This window comes from Zerene cesonia, chromosome 7, assembly GCF_012273895.1.
Source record: "Zerene cesonia ecotype Mississippi chromosome 7, Zerene_cesonia_1.1, whole genome shotgun sequence".
NCBI lineage: Eukaryota > Metazoa > Arthropoda > Insecta > Lepidoptera > Pieridae > Zerene > Zerene cesonia.
In genome coordinates, this window is record NC_052108.1 from 4,017,990 (window position 1) to 4,033,829 (window position 15,840).

The 15,840-nt window shown below is 32.5% G+C and overlaps 2 protein-coding genes across 2 annotated transcripts; one reads left to right on the forward strand and one right to left on the reverse strand.

Moving 5' to 3' along the window:
- Positions 1-2,162: 2,162 nt before the first annotated feature.
- Positions 2,163-10,427, reverse strand: LOC119840648 (SNF-related serine/threonine-protein kinase-like). The gene is made up of 10 exons (XM_038367340.1): positions 10,211-10,427; positions 9,741-9,961; positions 9,381-9,586; positions 8,970-9,305; positions 8,610-8,900; positions 8,104-8,221; positions 7,371-7,535; positions 6,086-6,428; positions 5,664-5,836; positions 2,163-5,281 (listed from the first exon to the last, which is right to left on the reverse strand). The coding sequence occupies exons 2-10, from the start codon at positions 9,954-9,956 to the stop codon at positions 5,153-5,155; spliced, it is 1,977 nt and encodes a 658-aa protein (XP_038223268.1). The 5' UTR covers positions 9,957-9,961; positions 10,211-10,427; the 3' UTR covers positions 2,163-5,152.
- Positions 10,428-12,044: 1,617 nt separating this feature from the next.
- Positions 12,045-15,474, forward strand: LOC119840754 (probable ATP-dependent RNA helicase DDX20). Its single transcript, XM_038367487.1, has 3 exons — positions 12,045-12,503; positions 12,599-12,769; positions 12,852-15,474. The coding sequence occupies exons 1-3, from the start codon at positions 12,323-12,325 to the stop codon at positions 14,717-14,719; spliced, it is 2,220 nt and encodes a 739-aa protein (XP_038223415.1). The 5' UTR covers positions 12,045-12,322; the 3' UTR covers positions 14,720-15,474.
- The last annotated feature ends 366 nt before the right edge of the window (positions 15,475-15,840 follow it).

Sequence of the window (15,840 nt, forward strand, 5' to 3'; positions counted from 1 at the left end):
ACGTTATTTCATAGAATTATTATAACAATTCTCACTTGGTGATTTTTGTGAAATATATACATAACACAAATGTGTTGCCTTTTAATTGACAAAATTAAATATGATTAAAAGCCGCTACAGAATATTTTATAATAATTATCAACTACTTCCGGGCATGTACCATTAACTTAATGTAGGAAACTTAAATTGTAATATAAATAAGTATTTCTGTATTTTCTACACAACATGAAACAAATATAATTTAATTGTCAACATAACCTCTACTATTTCCAAGGTATTTTTGTCCAATAAAGAGTAAGGCTTTAAAATGTAAAATTTTTTAAGGATTATACGCCATAGTTCGTCGATATTGTAGTCCATACTAGTAAGAAAATGCAAAACTGTATTACATCAGTATTTAAAATATTAAAACTACAACTAACAGGTACACATTTATAAGAATTTTGTAAAACCATCTATGAGCATTCCCAACTACAAATGTATTTAATTTCGTGTGACAGTCCAAGTGGACACTTTTGATAATGGAAAATATCTAAGTAAAAATCTTAAACGATAATACAATTTTATCGTATTACAAAGCTCTTATTCATATTCCATATATACTTATTGCACCTGAAAGTGAATACTCATAATGATAAATATAAAGTTATACAAAAATGACTATCACAGCTATTTGCTGAAATCTAAATATTTATAAATAGTAAATTTATAATGGATGGATATAGCACAAGAGTAAAAAATACATTAATTAGTATGTAACATAATATTAAATAGGTAGTACACCTGGATACAAATCAAAGGATTACATTATATGTAAAATAACACTACAAAACTATTTCACAGGATATAATGTACAAGTCATAGTCGTTATTGCATATAATTAAAACGTTAGTTATTCTCAATTATAAAGTCTACGTATAATGAGAGTATTCGAGACAACGAACACCGCGCGGGCGTGAATATGCGCGATTAGCTCGATCGCTTAGCAGTTTCCAGAGAAAAAGCCCGAGCATCATTATTTTTGATATCAAAACAAGTAAACATGTCTTTTGATGTGAAAACTAGTCGAAAATAGAGGATTAATTAAATAAAAATCTCAAATGCGAAATCAAAAATCACAAAAAGAAAGCAACGTCAATACAAGTTAGCTGAGACATTCTAGCGAATCGCGATCCGCGTCCCGCGCGATCCTGCTCGCTTGGAACGACGCTGAACGCCAGATGCTATTAGGTCAAATTGTAGCTTCAATGTATGAAAGTTTGTTATAACATTACAACTAAGTAAATCGAAAATTTGCTCGTAATTATTTAAAGGAAAAGTAGGTACGATAATTATGTTTACCAAAAACCGAAACCGATTTCGAATTGTCAGAAATATAACAAATATAATTAGGACCATATAGGAGGCATCAGCTTTCATATGAAAAAAAAAAGAAACATAAAAATCGGTTCACTTAGTTAAAAGGTGCGAACAAACACAAAAAATACGTCCTCTTTTTTTGAAATATCAAATCGTAGGTACCTCTAATTTCAATTTATACGATTATAATATCAAATTTGTGTAAAAAATGTTATGGACCTTAATAACTCTCTATATTCCTAAGGATAAACGATTACGAAACGAGTACACGATTCTTAAGGTAGATAAAACTATTTAGCTTCATCCAATAATCAAAAGAAATTTAATATTAAAATTAATTATTGCTTACAGTACACCTACACGCATTCCCTGCAGTGAAAGTTATAAAAACGATTTCAGTTTTTAATAACATGAATAAAAATCAAAGCAATAAATTTTATTTCATAGTCATAATGGTTCACCTTAGCTTAAACACCGAGTATATGTAGGAAAATCCGACCATTAATAAGATAATCCACGAGGTATTGAAAAAGTTTCAATCTGAATTAGCTACGTTAATTTTACTTTTATGCTTCTTCAAAATGTTTTATTCGACATCTGCTGAACTGCAATACGGAAGGTACCTACATAAAAATCGGCGATAAAATAATGAAGAAATTTTCAGCTTGACTGGTGATCACATGTAGTAGTGAAGTCCCGTGTCCCCTAGTAGGGTATGGGGCAGATGATGTACATCCGTTTCACTGATCGATTTTCTTAAGGGACAAGTAGGTGATCAGCCTTCTGTGTCCTGCCAGACCGAGACATTTTTTTTTGTGTGTCCCCACCGGGAATTGAACCCAGGACCCCTCAGTTCTACGCTCACGCGTTAACCACTGTACCAAGGAGGCGGTCAACGGCGGTGATCACATGTAAAACATTTAATTGTGTCGTTGGATGTGGTTTAAAGTATAAGGAACAACTTTTGAAGTTCAGATTTAAACCTAAGTCTAACATGAAATCAACCAGTGTAATAATTTATCTTCAAATTAGTTTCCATGTTAACACTCAGAAGTTAAATAAAAAATCAAATATTCTAAGTTGAATATAAGGTCAACTATTCTAAATTCTATTAATATAAACGACCACAATATAATCAATCATAGAATAACTCTCATTTTTATGAAATATAATCAGAAATGATGCAAGAACGAAACTTTACATTTAATAAGTGTTAAACTTGAAACACGTTACAAATATTCCAAGATAATATAACGGTAGCAATTATGTGTACTTTAAAATATACGTATGAAATAGCAGATTTTGTACAAAAAGCTACAAAAATTGCATTGGCACAAGATATAACATTTTACAAACTATTATTATATTTAGTATTCTTTGGTCTTGTGAGTACTGTTGGGGAAGGAAGAGCATCGAACCAAATAAATTTTTCACAACGTTAAATAAACAACTCATGCGCGAAATAAACTTAAAATTTCAGTGTCAACTTAAGTATTAATTAATATAAAATTTAAAATAGACTATTTATTTACAACAATTAAAAAATATATGTACATAAATATCTTAATACACAACATTTAACTTGATCAACAATATTTAATTACAATTAATATTAAATGAAATTTTTAACAAATACGTGTCTGTGTTTACGCAGACTACTAATAAACTTTTGGCTGTTACACTACGTGATTACCTAAGTGTAACAAATAAGAAAAACATATCTACAGTGATTATTGTATCATGAGAAAATATTTGCGATAACAAATGCGGACAAAGGTCTACGACTTAACTCTATGTTATTGGGCAAATTACCCCCAGCAATGCATCTATAACTTCAACAGGCAACGTTGGAAGTAAAAGATCGGAGATGCACAGAGGAGTTATTTAAATATGCTCGTTTTGCTGTCATAATTACTGAAATAATTCCTCTATATATTATGATTCTATGATTTTATATACATCCAAGTCAAACACACGAATTTTTTGAATACGTTGCTAGTGCTTTTGAAATTAATAAACAAAATATGAAAAATTTCATCAAACATTTTGTACAAAAAATATTATTAGCACCAAAAAACCACAACAACAATTACTGAAATAAATAAAGTGCAGTACAGTATCTTTAATGAACCAGAAAATGCTTTACAGTTAAATGTTATTTGAGAAAAAAATGTGCTTGTTTATTTCTATTTATAGGTACTCAAAAATGCAATTATGGCAAAATACAATCAGATAAGCTTAATGAAAAACGTTAATTCTAATAATTATAATGATTACTTTTCCTAATGTATGCAAATCTATAACACATTGTATAAGTAACACTATGGTAAAAGGTGTGTTTCAAGGTGCTGAGTAAATGTAATTAAATATGACAAATATTACTGGAATAGCTACAGCGTTTATTTCACATTAAATACCAAATCTTTAATAAACCCTGTTGAACTAATCTATTTTTCATTCATAGTGTTGAGTCATCGATGTATCGTGTCTAATACATGGATGTAAGACGAAATGCAAATGCCGCCTATAAAATGAAAATCATCTCCAAATTTAATACAAAATTCGTAAGCGACGCCTTATTTAAATGTTTCTAAAACTCTTTGTAATTTGTATAAAATAATGTATAGAAATTCGATATTAGAAAAGGTATTTTTGTTGAAATCTTCCTATCGTCTCAGCTCTTTTATAGCACGACGGGAGTATAGCAACCGACATCGCTTGCAATTGACTGCAAGGTTGAAAATAAATAAACCGAAGCAGAGACTCAATCGTAGGAACATTATGTTTAGGATTGCTATATCACACGACAACCAATTTGTATTTGTATGGCAGCCATGCACACACTCGCTAATTAGTATAATTTTATTGCGCACGAAGCTTTATTGCATCGTCGATGGGGCATCGCGAAACACCAATATATTCGAATATTAATAATATCTTCTACTTCAATAACGTCATATTTGAAATACGGTCTACTTTTTGTTTTTCTTATAAATATATGCATAATATTAAAATTTCCTTGTTTTTGATACTTTTTATGACTCCTTACATTTTTATATTTCATCCACTAGAAAATATAGAAAATTACAAAGGACTTCTGTATTTACGTATATATTTATTTATGCCTTTGTTTAATTACTTTCTATATAATATACATTTCGCAATTATGTATAACAAAAAATCCGGAACGCATGTGACAAAACGTTTCAATATGATCACGACGGTCGGATGACGGCGTCCAGATTATTACTTTCGTCCTTTACGTCCTTTACGTGTAATGGACAAAAATTTGTAAAATTTAAAACATATCGTAAAGAAATTTGTTCATAGCAATATAAACCTTATTTTTGTGAGCGGTTTTCATGTACCAATCTCTCTCACAATGAAAATCCAACTAGAATTTTTCTGAAATATTGCGTTGCATACAACTCTCCACTACCGCTATTGGAGAAATAAACAAGGCATTAGTTACAAACAGCGAAGTGATATTAGCCAATTAGGTTTTAAATGTACTATCATCACTTGTCACTACTGAGAGTTGTTACTTCACGACATCTACGTTGCTTACCTTAGGTGCACTTGAACAATACTATTCTTATCAGAATACAAGATTACTAAACCACATATATTACGCGTGCAGGCAATACAACATAGAATAGTTTTCAACTGTGCTGAAATCGTGAAAGGCTTGGTTTAATCTGTGGAAGTGCAGCGGGCGTTTGGCGCACGGGTCAATAGAGGATAGAGGAGAGTTAGTCTGTGGTTTATGGTTTGTGTAGTGAAGTCTGGGTCATTAGCAGAGGCCATGCAGGCGGCGCGCGGAGGGCGCGGGGCGCGCAGCCGCCAGCAGCCGCAGGAAGGGCCGCCCGCACAACGCTACGAAACCGGCTCCACCCCATCGTGCCGCTGTCGCTTCTTCCACCTGAATAATTCGTATTTATAATACATTTTGTGTTATTTTTATATGATCTTAATCAGAGGTTTAGCGGAGAATTATTTTAAAAATATAAAGGCTTCGAGATATATGAAACGCTTAACATTTAATAGTTCTTTCGCCCGGCTATCTTCTTTTTTCTCAAAAACCTGACCAGGCAAAGCTAGAACAAGCAGCTTGTTGTTTATGTAATAATAATTTGATTAAATTTATCCATGTTGTGGAAAACCCTTTTTAAATAAGTCGACTATTATACTTACAGTTAAAATAGACGTAACACCCATCTACCGAACCATAACCACCATAAGCATTATTGTTTTAGTATAAAGAAGCAACGATCATATTATGCAAAAGCGGGTAGACGGCGTACCTCAGCGATCCGGTTAAGGCTCCGCGACTCTCTGAGGCGGCTCTCGTTGCGCGCAGCGCGGCGCCGGCGGCCGCCCGAGCCCGCCCCGCCGCCCGCGCCCCGCGCGTCCCCCGCCCCGCCGCCCGCGCCGCCGCCGCCGCCCGTCCCGCCGGAGTCCGTTGTGCCGCCACCACCTGTACATAATAAAACATATTCACAAAAATTTCAACGATACATAAAATGAAGCTTTTATAATGTATCATTGTATATTACGGCCTAAAGTAGGAGGAAAAAAAAATTATAATGATGTAACAATGAATCCGTTACATATTGTTTTTAGTTCGAATTATAATATTTTTGCCTCTTATCTCTTTTTGAATCACACTTTTTTATGAATGAAATATGATTAAATCTCATAAATTAGAAGTATTTTTGAATCTCACCAGTAGGCGCAGCATTAGCCGGCGGCCGCGACGCGGGCCTGCTCCCGCGAGCGCCCGCCCCCCTCTCCTGACTGTCGCTGGAGTCGTCGTGCGAGTCCCGCCTCGGTCTCTCTACGGGCGGCTCAACATGCTCGGGGGCCCGTTTTTTCTTCTCCGAGTCGTCGTCCGAGAGATCGGAAGAGGAGCAAGAGCCAGCTCTTGGGCGTCGGCGGCGGCATTCGAGGCGCTGCCGGCGCGCGGGCGGCGGCGCGGGAGGGGCGCGCGTGCTCGTCTGCACCGTTAGCGCCACATCCGCTTGCGCTATGCTCAATCTTACGGTTTTCGCGCTGTCGTCCAGATTAACCTTAAGGGATTTAAAAAAGATAAGTTTTAAAAATTGTAAGTGGTAATTTAAAAAATAATTTTTTTTATTCATTGGGTAAACTTAAAAGCTTTTGTGTGCAATAAAAACAAATCTGTCAGCGATCTTTGCTTCGGCAATAATCTTGGTAAAAATTAAAGGTAGCTTATTATGATTTCATGAAATGAAGATTCAACTTGTAAAATAATTACATGATCAGAAAGATATTGCGATTAATCAGCAAGCAAAAATTTCGTTAAGCTATGTTTCGATCGGTATGCATATTAAATAGACAATTAAAAAAGAAGCACTATATCTTTCTATTTATTGATATTGTGACCACAGAAAGTATTTCATTCCATCTTTTATCGCATATGTATTGAAAAGACAGCAATGCCTATCAAAGTGGAGAGCGAGGCCGCGGTAGGCGAATGCTAGAATCTATTATGAGGCGTTTCCCCTTCAAACAGAAATAAACTTCTTAAGTATACAATGACATTTTGCTATTTTTATATGCTGCAAACTTGATAATTTTCTCGCGACGATTACCAATATGACTCACAAAAAAATTAATGCCTATCATTTTATTAAAACCTATTAAATAATAGCATTATTAATAATGATAGATTCATATCTCTTCAATAAATAAGTCTTTCCATTTTTAATAATTTGCTTTAACTTTACTCCCATATTACTTTGCATTACTTTAAAGTTCAATTAAAGCCTTTAAATTTAGAAACACATTTGATATACATTACACTAGTGTTTCGTCTCTGCTTCTCCCGTTTTGCACTCCGGGATCATGGATCATGTACACATCGAATGATGCAAGATTATTTGAAACCGGTCCACTGGTTGCTGAGATTAGCGCGTTCGAACATACAAACATTTCAGCTTTTAATTATAAGTATAGGTCAAACTCAGCAAGAGAAAGCGGCATATCACCTTAGTAAGGTTATCGGCCAGCTGGGCGGGGCGGGCGGGGCGGGCGAGGTGCAGGCGGCCCTCGGAGCGCGAGCCGCGGCGCGAGTCCTGCGCGCGCGCCGCGCCCGACGCCGACCCCTCCTCGTCGTCCTCCTCCTCGCGCACTATACTGCACTTGCGCGAGCGCTGGATACACACAAAAAACCTCTAAGTAAAACTTCTTTTGGGAGGGTAAACCACCGACAAATAAACAAAAAGTGCCTAAGGTACACAATATCGGCACGATTACCTGCGCCTGAAATGCTATTTTTGATAACTGCGGCAATTTATTATCTAGAATAAAATGCGGTTCAATTAATGATGAGGACCCGGGAGCAGCACTCGCACATTAATAACTTTTATCTGATAGCCATATAATCATGCAATAATTAATGAACAGACATGTTAGTAAGAAATGAAAGAAACAAATGCAAATAGGACACACATTTATTAAAGAACTATGATAGAGATGATAGATAGATGATAGAGCAAAGAGCACATAAGTAACAACAAAAAATGTACAAAATATTTTTGCTCAAAATCTTACAATTTATACACTTTGATATTATTGATTGAAAATTATTGACGTAAAATTGCATGAATAATGTATATAGAATTTAACTGGATACAACTAAAAACAATTATTAATATATTATAATGTAAAGTTACCTATAATGTTAAAATGTAATGTAGTGTATGTAAAGTTATACTATACCGGCGGTATGTCCTGCGGAGTGCGTGGCGCTTCGGGCAACTGCGGCGGCGCCAACAGCCCGCGCCCACGGGACACACCCAGTGCTTCCGGCCGTCGCAACTGAGCACGACCCTCTTGTCTGTTTGAACAAAAAAATGTATTACATCAATTACTAAATATATTTTAAAAAAGTATTTATGTATTTGAAAACAGTTGCAAGTTATTTTAATAAGTATGGAAATGGAATTATGGTGTACTATCTGCACCCCACGGTTTCACCTGCGTAAGTCTGTATCCTGTAGGAATATGGGATAAAAAGTTGCTTATATGTAATTCCAGTTGTTCAGCTATCTATGTACCAAAATCATTGTAATCGGTTCAGTAGTTTTTGTGTGAAAAAGCAACAAACACACACACATCCTTACAAACTTTTGCATTTATAATATTAGTAGGATATTATTTTTTATTATTATGATTACCTTAAACTGTTTTAGAAATGGATTATAGTAAATCTATAAGAAAATTACCTCTTGGATCTGAGTTGTCTTTCAGCCAATAAATAATATGTTGCTGTAATATGGTTGTATTCACTTTTTTCTAGTTCCTCCAAAATTCTTTCTTTAGAAGCTATGTCACCATCAACCATGATTTGAATGATGGTCTGTCGATCTTCATCAGTCAGATCTTGTTTAGTCACTAGAGGTGTGTCAAAGTCTTCAACAGTCACCCCTTCCCCAGCTGTTACCCAGGGATCAGTAGCAATTTCTGATAAAGTAGCACGCTTTTCAGGCTCTCTTACTAACATTCTTCCGATCAATCTGTGGGAAAAAACTTATCAATGAGTACATTTTCTGCAAATATTATCGAAATGAAGAGTATGTACTCACCTTTTACAAGAATTTGAAATATGTGGTGGGATAGTATATTTACAGTCCATTATCATAGTTAATGTTTCACTGTCGTTGACTTCTTGAAATGGTGCTCGACCACACACTAACATATAAAGTATAACACCAAGAGACCAAACATCTACAGCTGGAGCATCATATGAATCACCTAATAATATTTCTGGGGCAGAATATGCCAGAGATCCACAAGATGTTTCTAATTTTTGTCCAGGACAAAACTTATTACTAAAACCAAAATCAGTCAATTTTACTACACCTAATTTTTCAAAAAAGACTACATTTTCAGGCTTTAAATCCCGATGCACAACATGTAACCTGAAAAAAATATCAATCAGTAAATACTAATATTAAAACAAATATATGTAGAGCTAGATGTCTCAAAAATAGTACCTGTGGCAATATGAGATGGCTCTGACTATCTGTCGAAAGTAATCCCGAGCTAGAGATTCTGAAAGACCAGATTCATGTCTCATAATGTAGTCATATAAATCACCACCATCACCCAACTCTAATATCAAATACAGCTTCGTTTGAGTGTCAATTACTTCATAGAGCCTTACAACATTTGGATGCTGGACTAACTTCATACAGCGGACCTATAAAGGTTGGATAAACAGTAAATATTGCTTGAAAATTAGTTTTACAAATAATTAATTATGGCCAGATATTTTAACAGTAATATTTGACAGTCCAAATCCTTGAAAATTAACTAATTAAAATTTATATTTTTCCATTTTAACAGTTCATTACCTCTTGAAATAAATGTGATTTAGAAACATCGTCCAATTTACTTTTATCGATCACTTTTACAGCAACTTTTTCGCCCGTAAATACGTGACGGGCTAATTTTACGACGGCAAAGTGTCCCGAACCTAGAGTATCCAATAAGTCGTATAATCCAGCAATTTTTGCATCATATGTACCAGCTCCTCCCCCTACAATTCCGCCGCAGTTATTCATATTCATTTCCTCTGTAACCGTAATATCCATATTATTACATGTCTAATGTTCGCAAAATCGCTATTTATAATATTAATCAGCTTTAAAAAACCTCTAAGCTATGATCATACCTACCTATGTTTACAATAATTCAATAACAATGATTTATGAATTAATATATATAACAGAATAAGAATAAACTACTGAAATTATGAAATGTTCTAATAGGAAATTGTTTGGTTATTAGGAAATTGATAACTTTCATAAATATAAATACTTACGTGGATAAATATATATTTTCGAAACTATTCATAGAGAAATCTTAACACTGAAATAAATATTGATATATAATTGGTTAATGTCACTAAAGTCCAATAATATCTCTTAATGGAATACAGTTTGTAAGGTAAAAGATAGTTATTAACATTGCATATCTTTTAGAATAGTTAATTTATCGAACGCAAAATAGGTATTTCAAGAGCCCTATTTCGCCATTTCTCAAGAATCCGTTTAGAAATAAGAATGAGGCACAGACAAAATAAAACTTATATAGTCTGTTAACATTAAAAAGTGAAGTCATAAAAAGTGAAATTAATAAAAAGTGTTTTATTATTGTATTTGTAAAATTAAGAGAAACACTTACAATAAAACGTGAAACATATAAGTTTTACAATAATAATAATAATATAATAATAAAAATCATCTTTATTTAGTTCTCACAACATTAGTCCATAACAAAAACTTAAAAATACAGAAAAGAGAAAGGATAACGTTGTGAGAGACTGGTGCCTGAAGTAGACTACATAGAAGTCTGAGGTACAGGTCACCAGCCCCCCGCGCGGATATCAAACAAATAGAGGGTAACATAAGTTTAGGTGTCTACGTTATACTTGGAGAAAAGTGATCTTATTATTACAAGAAACAAAAACAGAAAAAAAAAATGAAAAAAAATGAGACAGTATGATAACATAAATAATTACCCAATAATCTGTACCAAATAGTAATGGAGTGAATATGTGTGTGAGAATTTCTGCGATTGTATATATACTGACAATAGATAATAATTACCACTACCCACTCGTCTGTTTGAAGTCGGTGCCAACCAAGCCAAGTATTCTTATGCAGTCAAAATATGGTATATAATACACATACTTAGATAGTATGGTATGATAGAATGGTATTATTATAGTACATATTATGTTATCTGTGTTATTATTAACTTGACTGGCACCTACTTCAAATAGATAGTGGCACTTATGGTAATTATATGAATTTATTATTGCTTTTGGGTGGTTTTGAAGTCTGTTAATTTTTTAAATTATTTATTTTTAACTATTTAGCGCAAACAAACTTAACCTATTAAGAATACGACCAAATGTAGAAGAATAATATCTGTAGCTATATCCACACTATCCGGATTACCGCTACCTATTACTATGTGGACTGACTATTAGTTACTATTAATTATTTGATGCTATAGGAGACTCTCCATCCAAGGTCCTTTTTTCATCAATCTGTTGTAAACTTCTCTTTAGACGAAACATTTCATTCAGGTTTCATGCAGAAACTAATAAAAATCGAAACACATCCTTACAAAAATTCGCATTTATAACATTGGTAGGAAGTAGGATTATAATATTAGTAGGATTAAAATCAATTTTAAGTTTTATAGCATTGAAATGCTTTATATATTAGTAGGATTGTCATGAGATTTTGTTTGCCTACCCAAGATCTGAGAATTGGTCAATATCTATTTTTCATTTAGGAGTAGGATACTAGTAAGGCACAACAACGTTTGCCGGTCAGCTAGAGTTACATAAAATTCAATGTGATCTTTTGAAATTATTTTACTATCCTTATTACAATATTTGTTTTCAGGATTATCTCTTATAATTTTCCTTAGTCTTTGGTCAATAAACTATTTTTGGAAAAATCGTTGTGCACCTGTAGTCTGTGCCCGTAGTATTATAAATAAGACAGAGAGTAGTATAATAATACGGGATTATAGGACCACAGATGACCGAACTAGTTACTTCGTCAATCGTTATACATGCTTTACGTAGTAACTAGTTCTTAATCTGTGATACAAACGACTCTTTAGTCTTTGATCATTGTCAAACGTCAAGTACGAAATTCAAATTGTTCAAATTTTTCCTTACAATATTAACTTTGTTTCTTATAAAATATGTTAATTACTTATACCCAAGCGTGAAGCAATAGGTTTTCTTCCATACATGCGCTTTTATAGCATATGTGATAAACGTAAAAAATAGTTTTACTAGTATTTCGTATTATAACCTTTCAAACAATCTAAAGTGATTGGTGAAATATAACAGCAATAACATAAATATATCCTATATGCTTATTCCAAATACCGAATATATATTTTCATAATGGTCTTGGCTCATAATATCGTAGAAGTTCAAAGAACTAAAGATATTCAAATATGTGAAGATACAACATTTGACACAATGATGTTATCACCAAATATTCTAACTGGGTTACAAACATCTGGATTTATAAAGCCTTCTCCTATACAGCTTTTAGGTATTCCTTTGGGGAAGTTAGGTTTAGGTATGTATTATTATATACCATTTTTATGTCTGTTCACATATTCTGATATAATAATGTGGCAACAAAATAATGTACATAATATTGTTTCATTCAAGATTTATTGTTGGAAGCTAAATCAGGAACCGGTAAAACTGTTGTTTTCTCAACAATTGCATTAGAAAAACTTAATTTAAGCAAAGGTTTGCAAGTTGTTATTATAACTCCAACACGGGAAATAGCTGTACAGATAAGTGATGTTCTCAAACAGATAGGATCAAAATGTGAAGGTACAGTAACATATTCCATTAAGTCATTTCAATTTCATTTGAATAAAAGGTTATTAAATTTCTATTATTGTTACTTTTACAGGTCTCACTATAGAAGTTGTAATAGGAGGACTTCCATATCACGAAGATGTTGAAAAATTGAAACAAAATGTTCATATACTTGTTGGAACCCCGGGGCGCTTGAAATATTTAATTCAGGACAAACATATAGAAACAAGTGCTATACGTCTCTTTATATTAGATGAGGCAGATAAATTAATGGAGGCAAGCTTCCAAGATGACATTAAATACATACATTCCGCCTTGCCAAAACAAAAACAAGTCATAATGAGTAGTGCAACATATCCTGAAACTGTTATGCATGTTATAAATGAATTGGTTCAAGATGCACAACATGTCTGTCCAAATAGTAGCAATGTCTTACTTGGTGTGAGCCACAAAGTAACTTATGTTATGAGTAATAGCAACAGTGTTAGACAAACAGAAATAAGATTTGAAGAACTTACAAAAATTTTAACAGAAACACAATTTAAGCAATGTGTAATATTTTGCAAATACCAAGCCAGGGTATCTCAACTCCATAAAATGTTAACTAAGGCCAAATGGCCTTCAGAACTTGTATATGGCAAACAAGATCAAGTTGTAAGGTTGGATGCCCTTAAAACACTACAAGAGTATAAATGTAGAATTTTAATATCAACTGATTTAGTTTCAAGAGGTATAGATGCAAAAAATGTTGATTTAGTTATTAATTTTGAACCCCCTGATACATGTGAGACATATTTACATAGAATTGGTAGATCAGGAAGGTATGGATCTATTGGTATGGCTATTTCCATAGTAAGTGAAGGAGTGGAGAGAAAGTATTTCCATGCTATGCTTGAACCAATAATTAATTCAATTAATTTAGAAAACTATTGGACTGGTGAACATTTTGACCATTGTATGAATGAGAACAATCTTCAATTGAAAATAAGTGATACATTGAATGATGTGAATAGGAATCTAGAAGAAACCCATGATTATGAAAATTTATGGAAGTTTATAATAGGACATAATGAAGAATCTGAAGAAATAGAAAGCTTTGAAGATTTGTGCCTTTCTTATAAAAAAATAGATAAAAGTGATAGTGATAAAATTGAATCTTTCTCAGATTTACTACAGAGCTATCAAAATATTAGCAATGATATCAATAAAGAAGAGACTATAGAGTATAAACAAATGAATTTTGACAATATGGTATTTAGGAACTATATAAATAATGTTAGAAATCTTAAAGAAAAATTTGAAACCAGTATTACACACAAAACAAATAAAATCAAGAGTAATTGTGAATCTCATAGTAGTGTGCATATAATGCAAGACACCAAAAATGCTTGGAAAGGAAATTTAGTCCATAAAATGATTGACGAAAATGGGAATTCTATCAAAAAGAAATTAGAAATAAATGGAATAAGTGAAGGAGTAACATCAAATAATAATCACTTAATATCCATAACAGAAAATTATATAGATGCAGATGATTTTATTTCACAACTTCCAGAGTCATTTCATAAATCTGCATACAAAAACCATTATAAGAACAAAAATACAATGAATCAACATGAATCGACAAAGAAAGGAATATCCCATATCATAAAAAAAGTAAAACCTGATAAAAGATCATGCTCATCAAACAATCAAGCAAAGCAAGCATTTATGGCAACTCTTTGCAAACATGAAGATGATGGGTTATATTATGATGAGAAAGAAACGAAACATGTCCATAAGGGTAATTTAAATGTTAAACCTTCCATAGATAAGACATCATTTGGATACAATACACAAAGTTCCAATTATAATGACGAAATAAATAGGCAAACCTCTTATTACCAGTGGTATAATCAATTAAAAAGTAATGTAAAACATATTGAGCAGTATTTATACATAAGTGAAATGAGCAAACCCTAATGTGAAGTTGGAAATAATTTTCCCAGAACTGGAAACAGAAAAATGGATAATACACTGTGATATATAATATAATTAATAAATCTAGGACAAATTGAATAAAAAATATTGTCAGTATTTAAGTACAATTTTTATTTAAATCTTAAAACAAACCAAAACACTCACAAGACTAGATTAAAATTTATAGCAACATTATTCAATAATTCACTTAAATGACCACTCCTAAATAACATAGCTTTTTGTTACAAATGATACACATACAATAATCAAATCAATAAGGCGCAGAATTTTTTTATGTAACAATGTGACTATTACTTTAGTGTAGATTTACAGGCAATAATTTCTGTGCCTTTTGTATCATCTATTTATATTAAATCATAATGTTTGTAATCTAGCTGATCTAAATTTACCGAGTGGAGTTTATTTGGCCAAAGTAATGTCTTGTTTTGTTCAAAATATGCTTAATGAGGTATTTAATATGGCATGCACAAAAATATAATAATCATAGTGTATTTGTGTGGTCAAAAATCCAAATTAAAATTATTTTTATTTTAAAGTAATTTAACTATCTACTATCTACATACTAATTGATAGTAAAATTATAAAAATTATTTGGCTGATAGGAATTAATGACAATAACTTACTACATATACAATTAATATACTAATTTTAATTGTACAGGAAACATCACTTGGTAAAAAAAAATCATACAAGTATGAAATGTAATTGGAAAAAATAACTGCAATTTTAAATGCATGTATAAATATATATGTTATACTGACACTAGTGTACTTGTGTATAACAAGCATCTAATTATAGACATTTTTGCTTTTAGAGAAGCGAAAATATACCCAAAACATACAGACTAGTTAACTGATTAGTCTTACCATGGATTTTATATTTCATTAATGCTTGCATGATTAGAAAATCTGTTCATGGAGCGAATTTTTCATATTATATGGCCTCTGTATGTACATACTGCTAAGATTAATTTTCCAATAGCAAAATGCTGTGAACCTAGCTCTTAACCTAACATTAACATTAACCCTCATGACCAGACATTCCAACTGAAGATTGCTATTGTTTTAAGGGAATAATGTTGTTGGGTAAATGGTTATTATTAT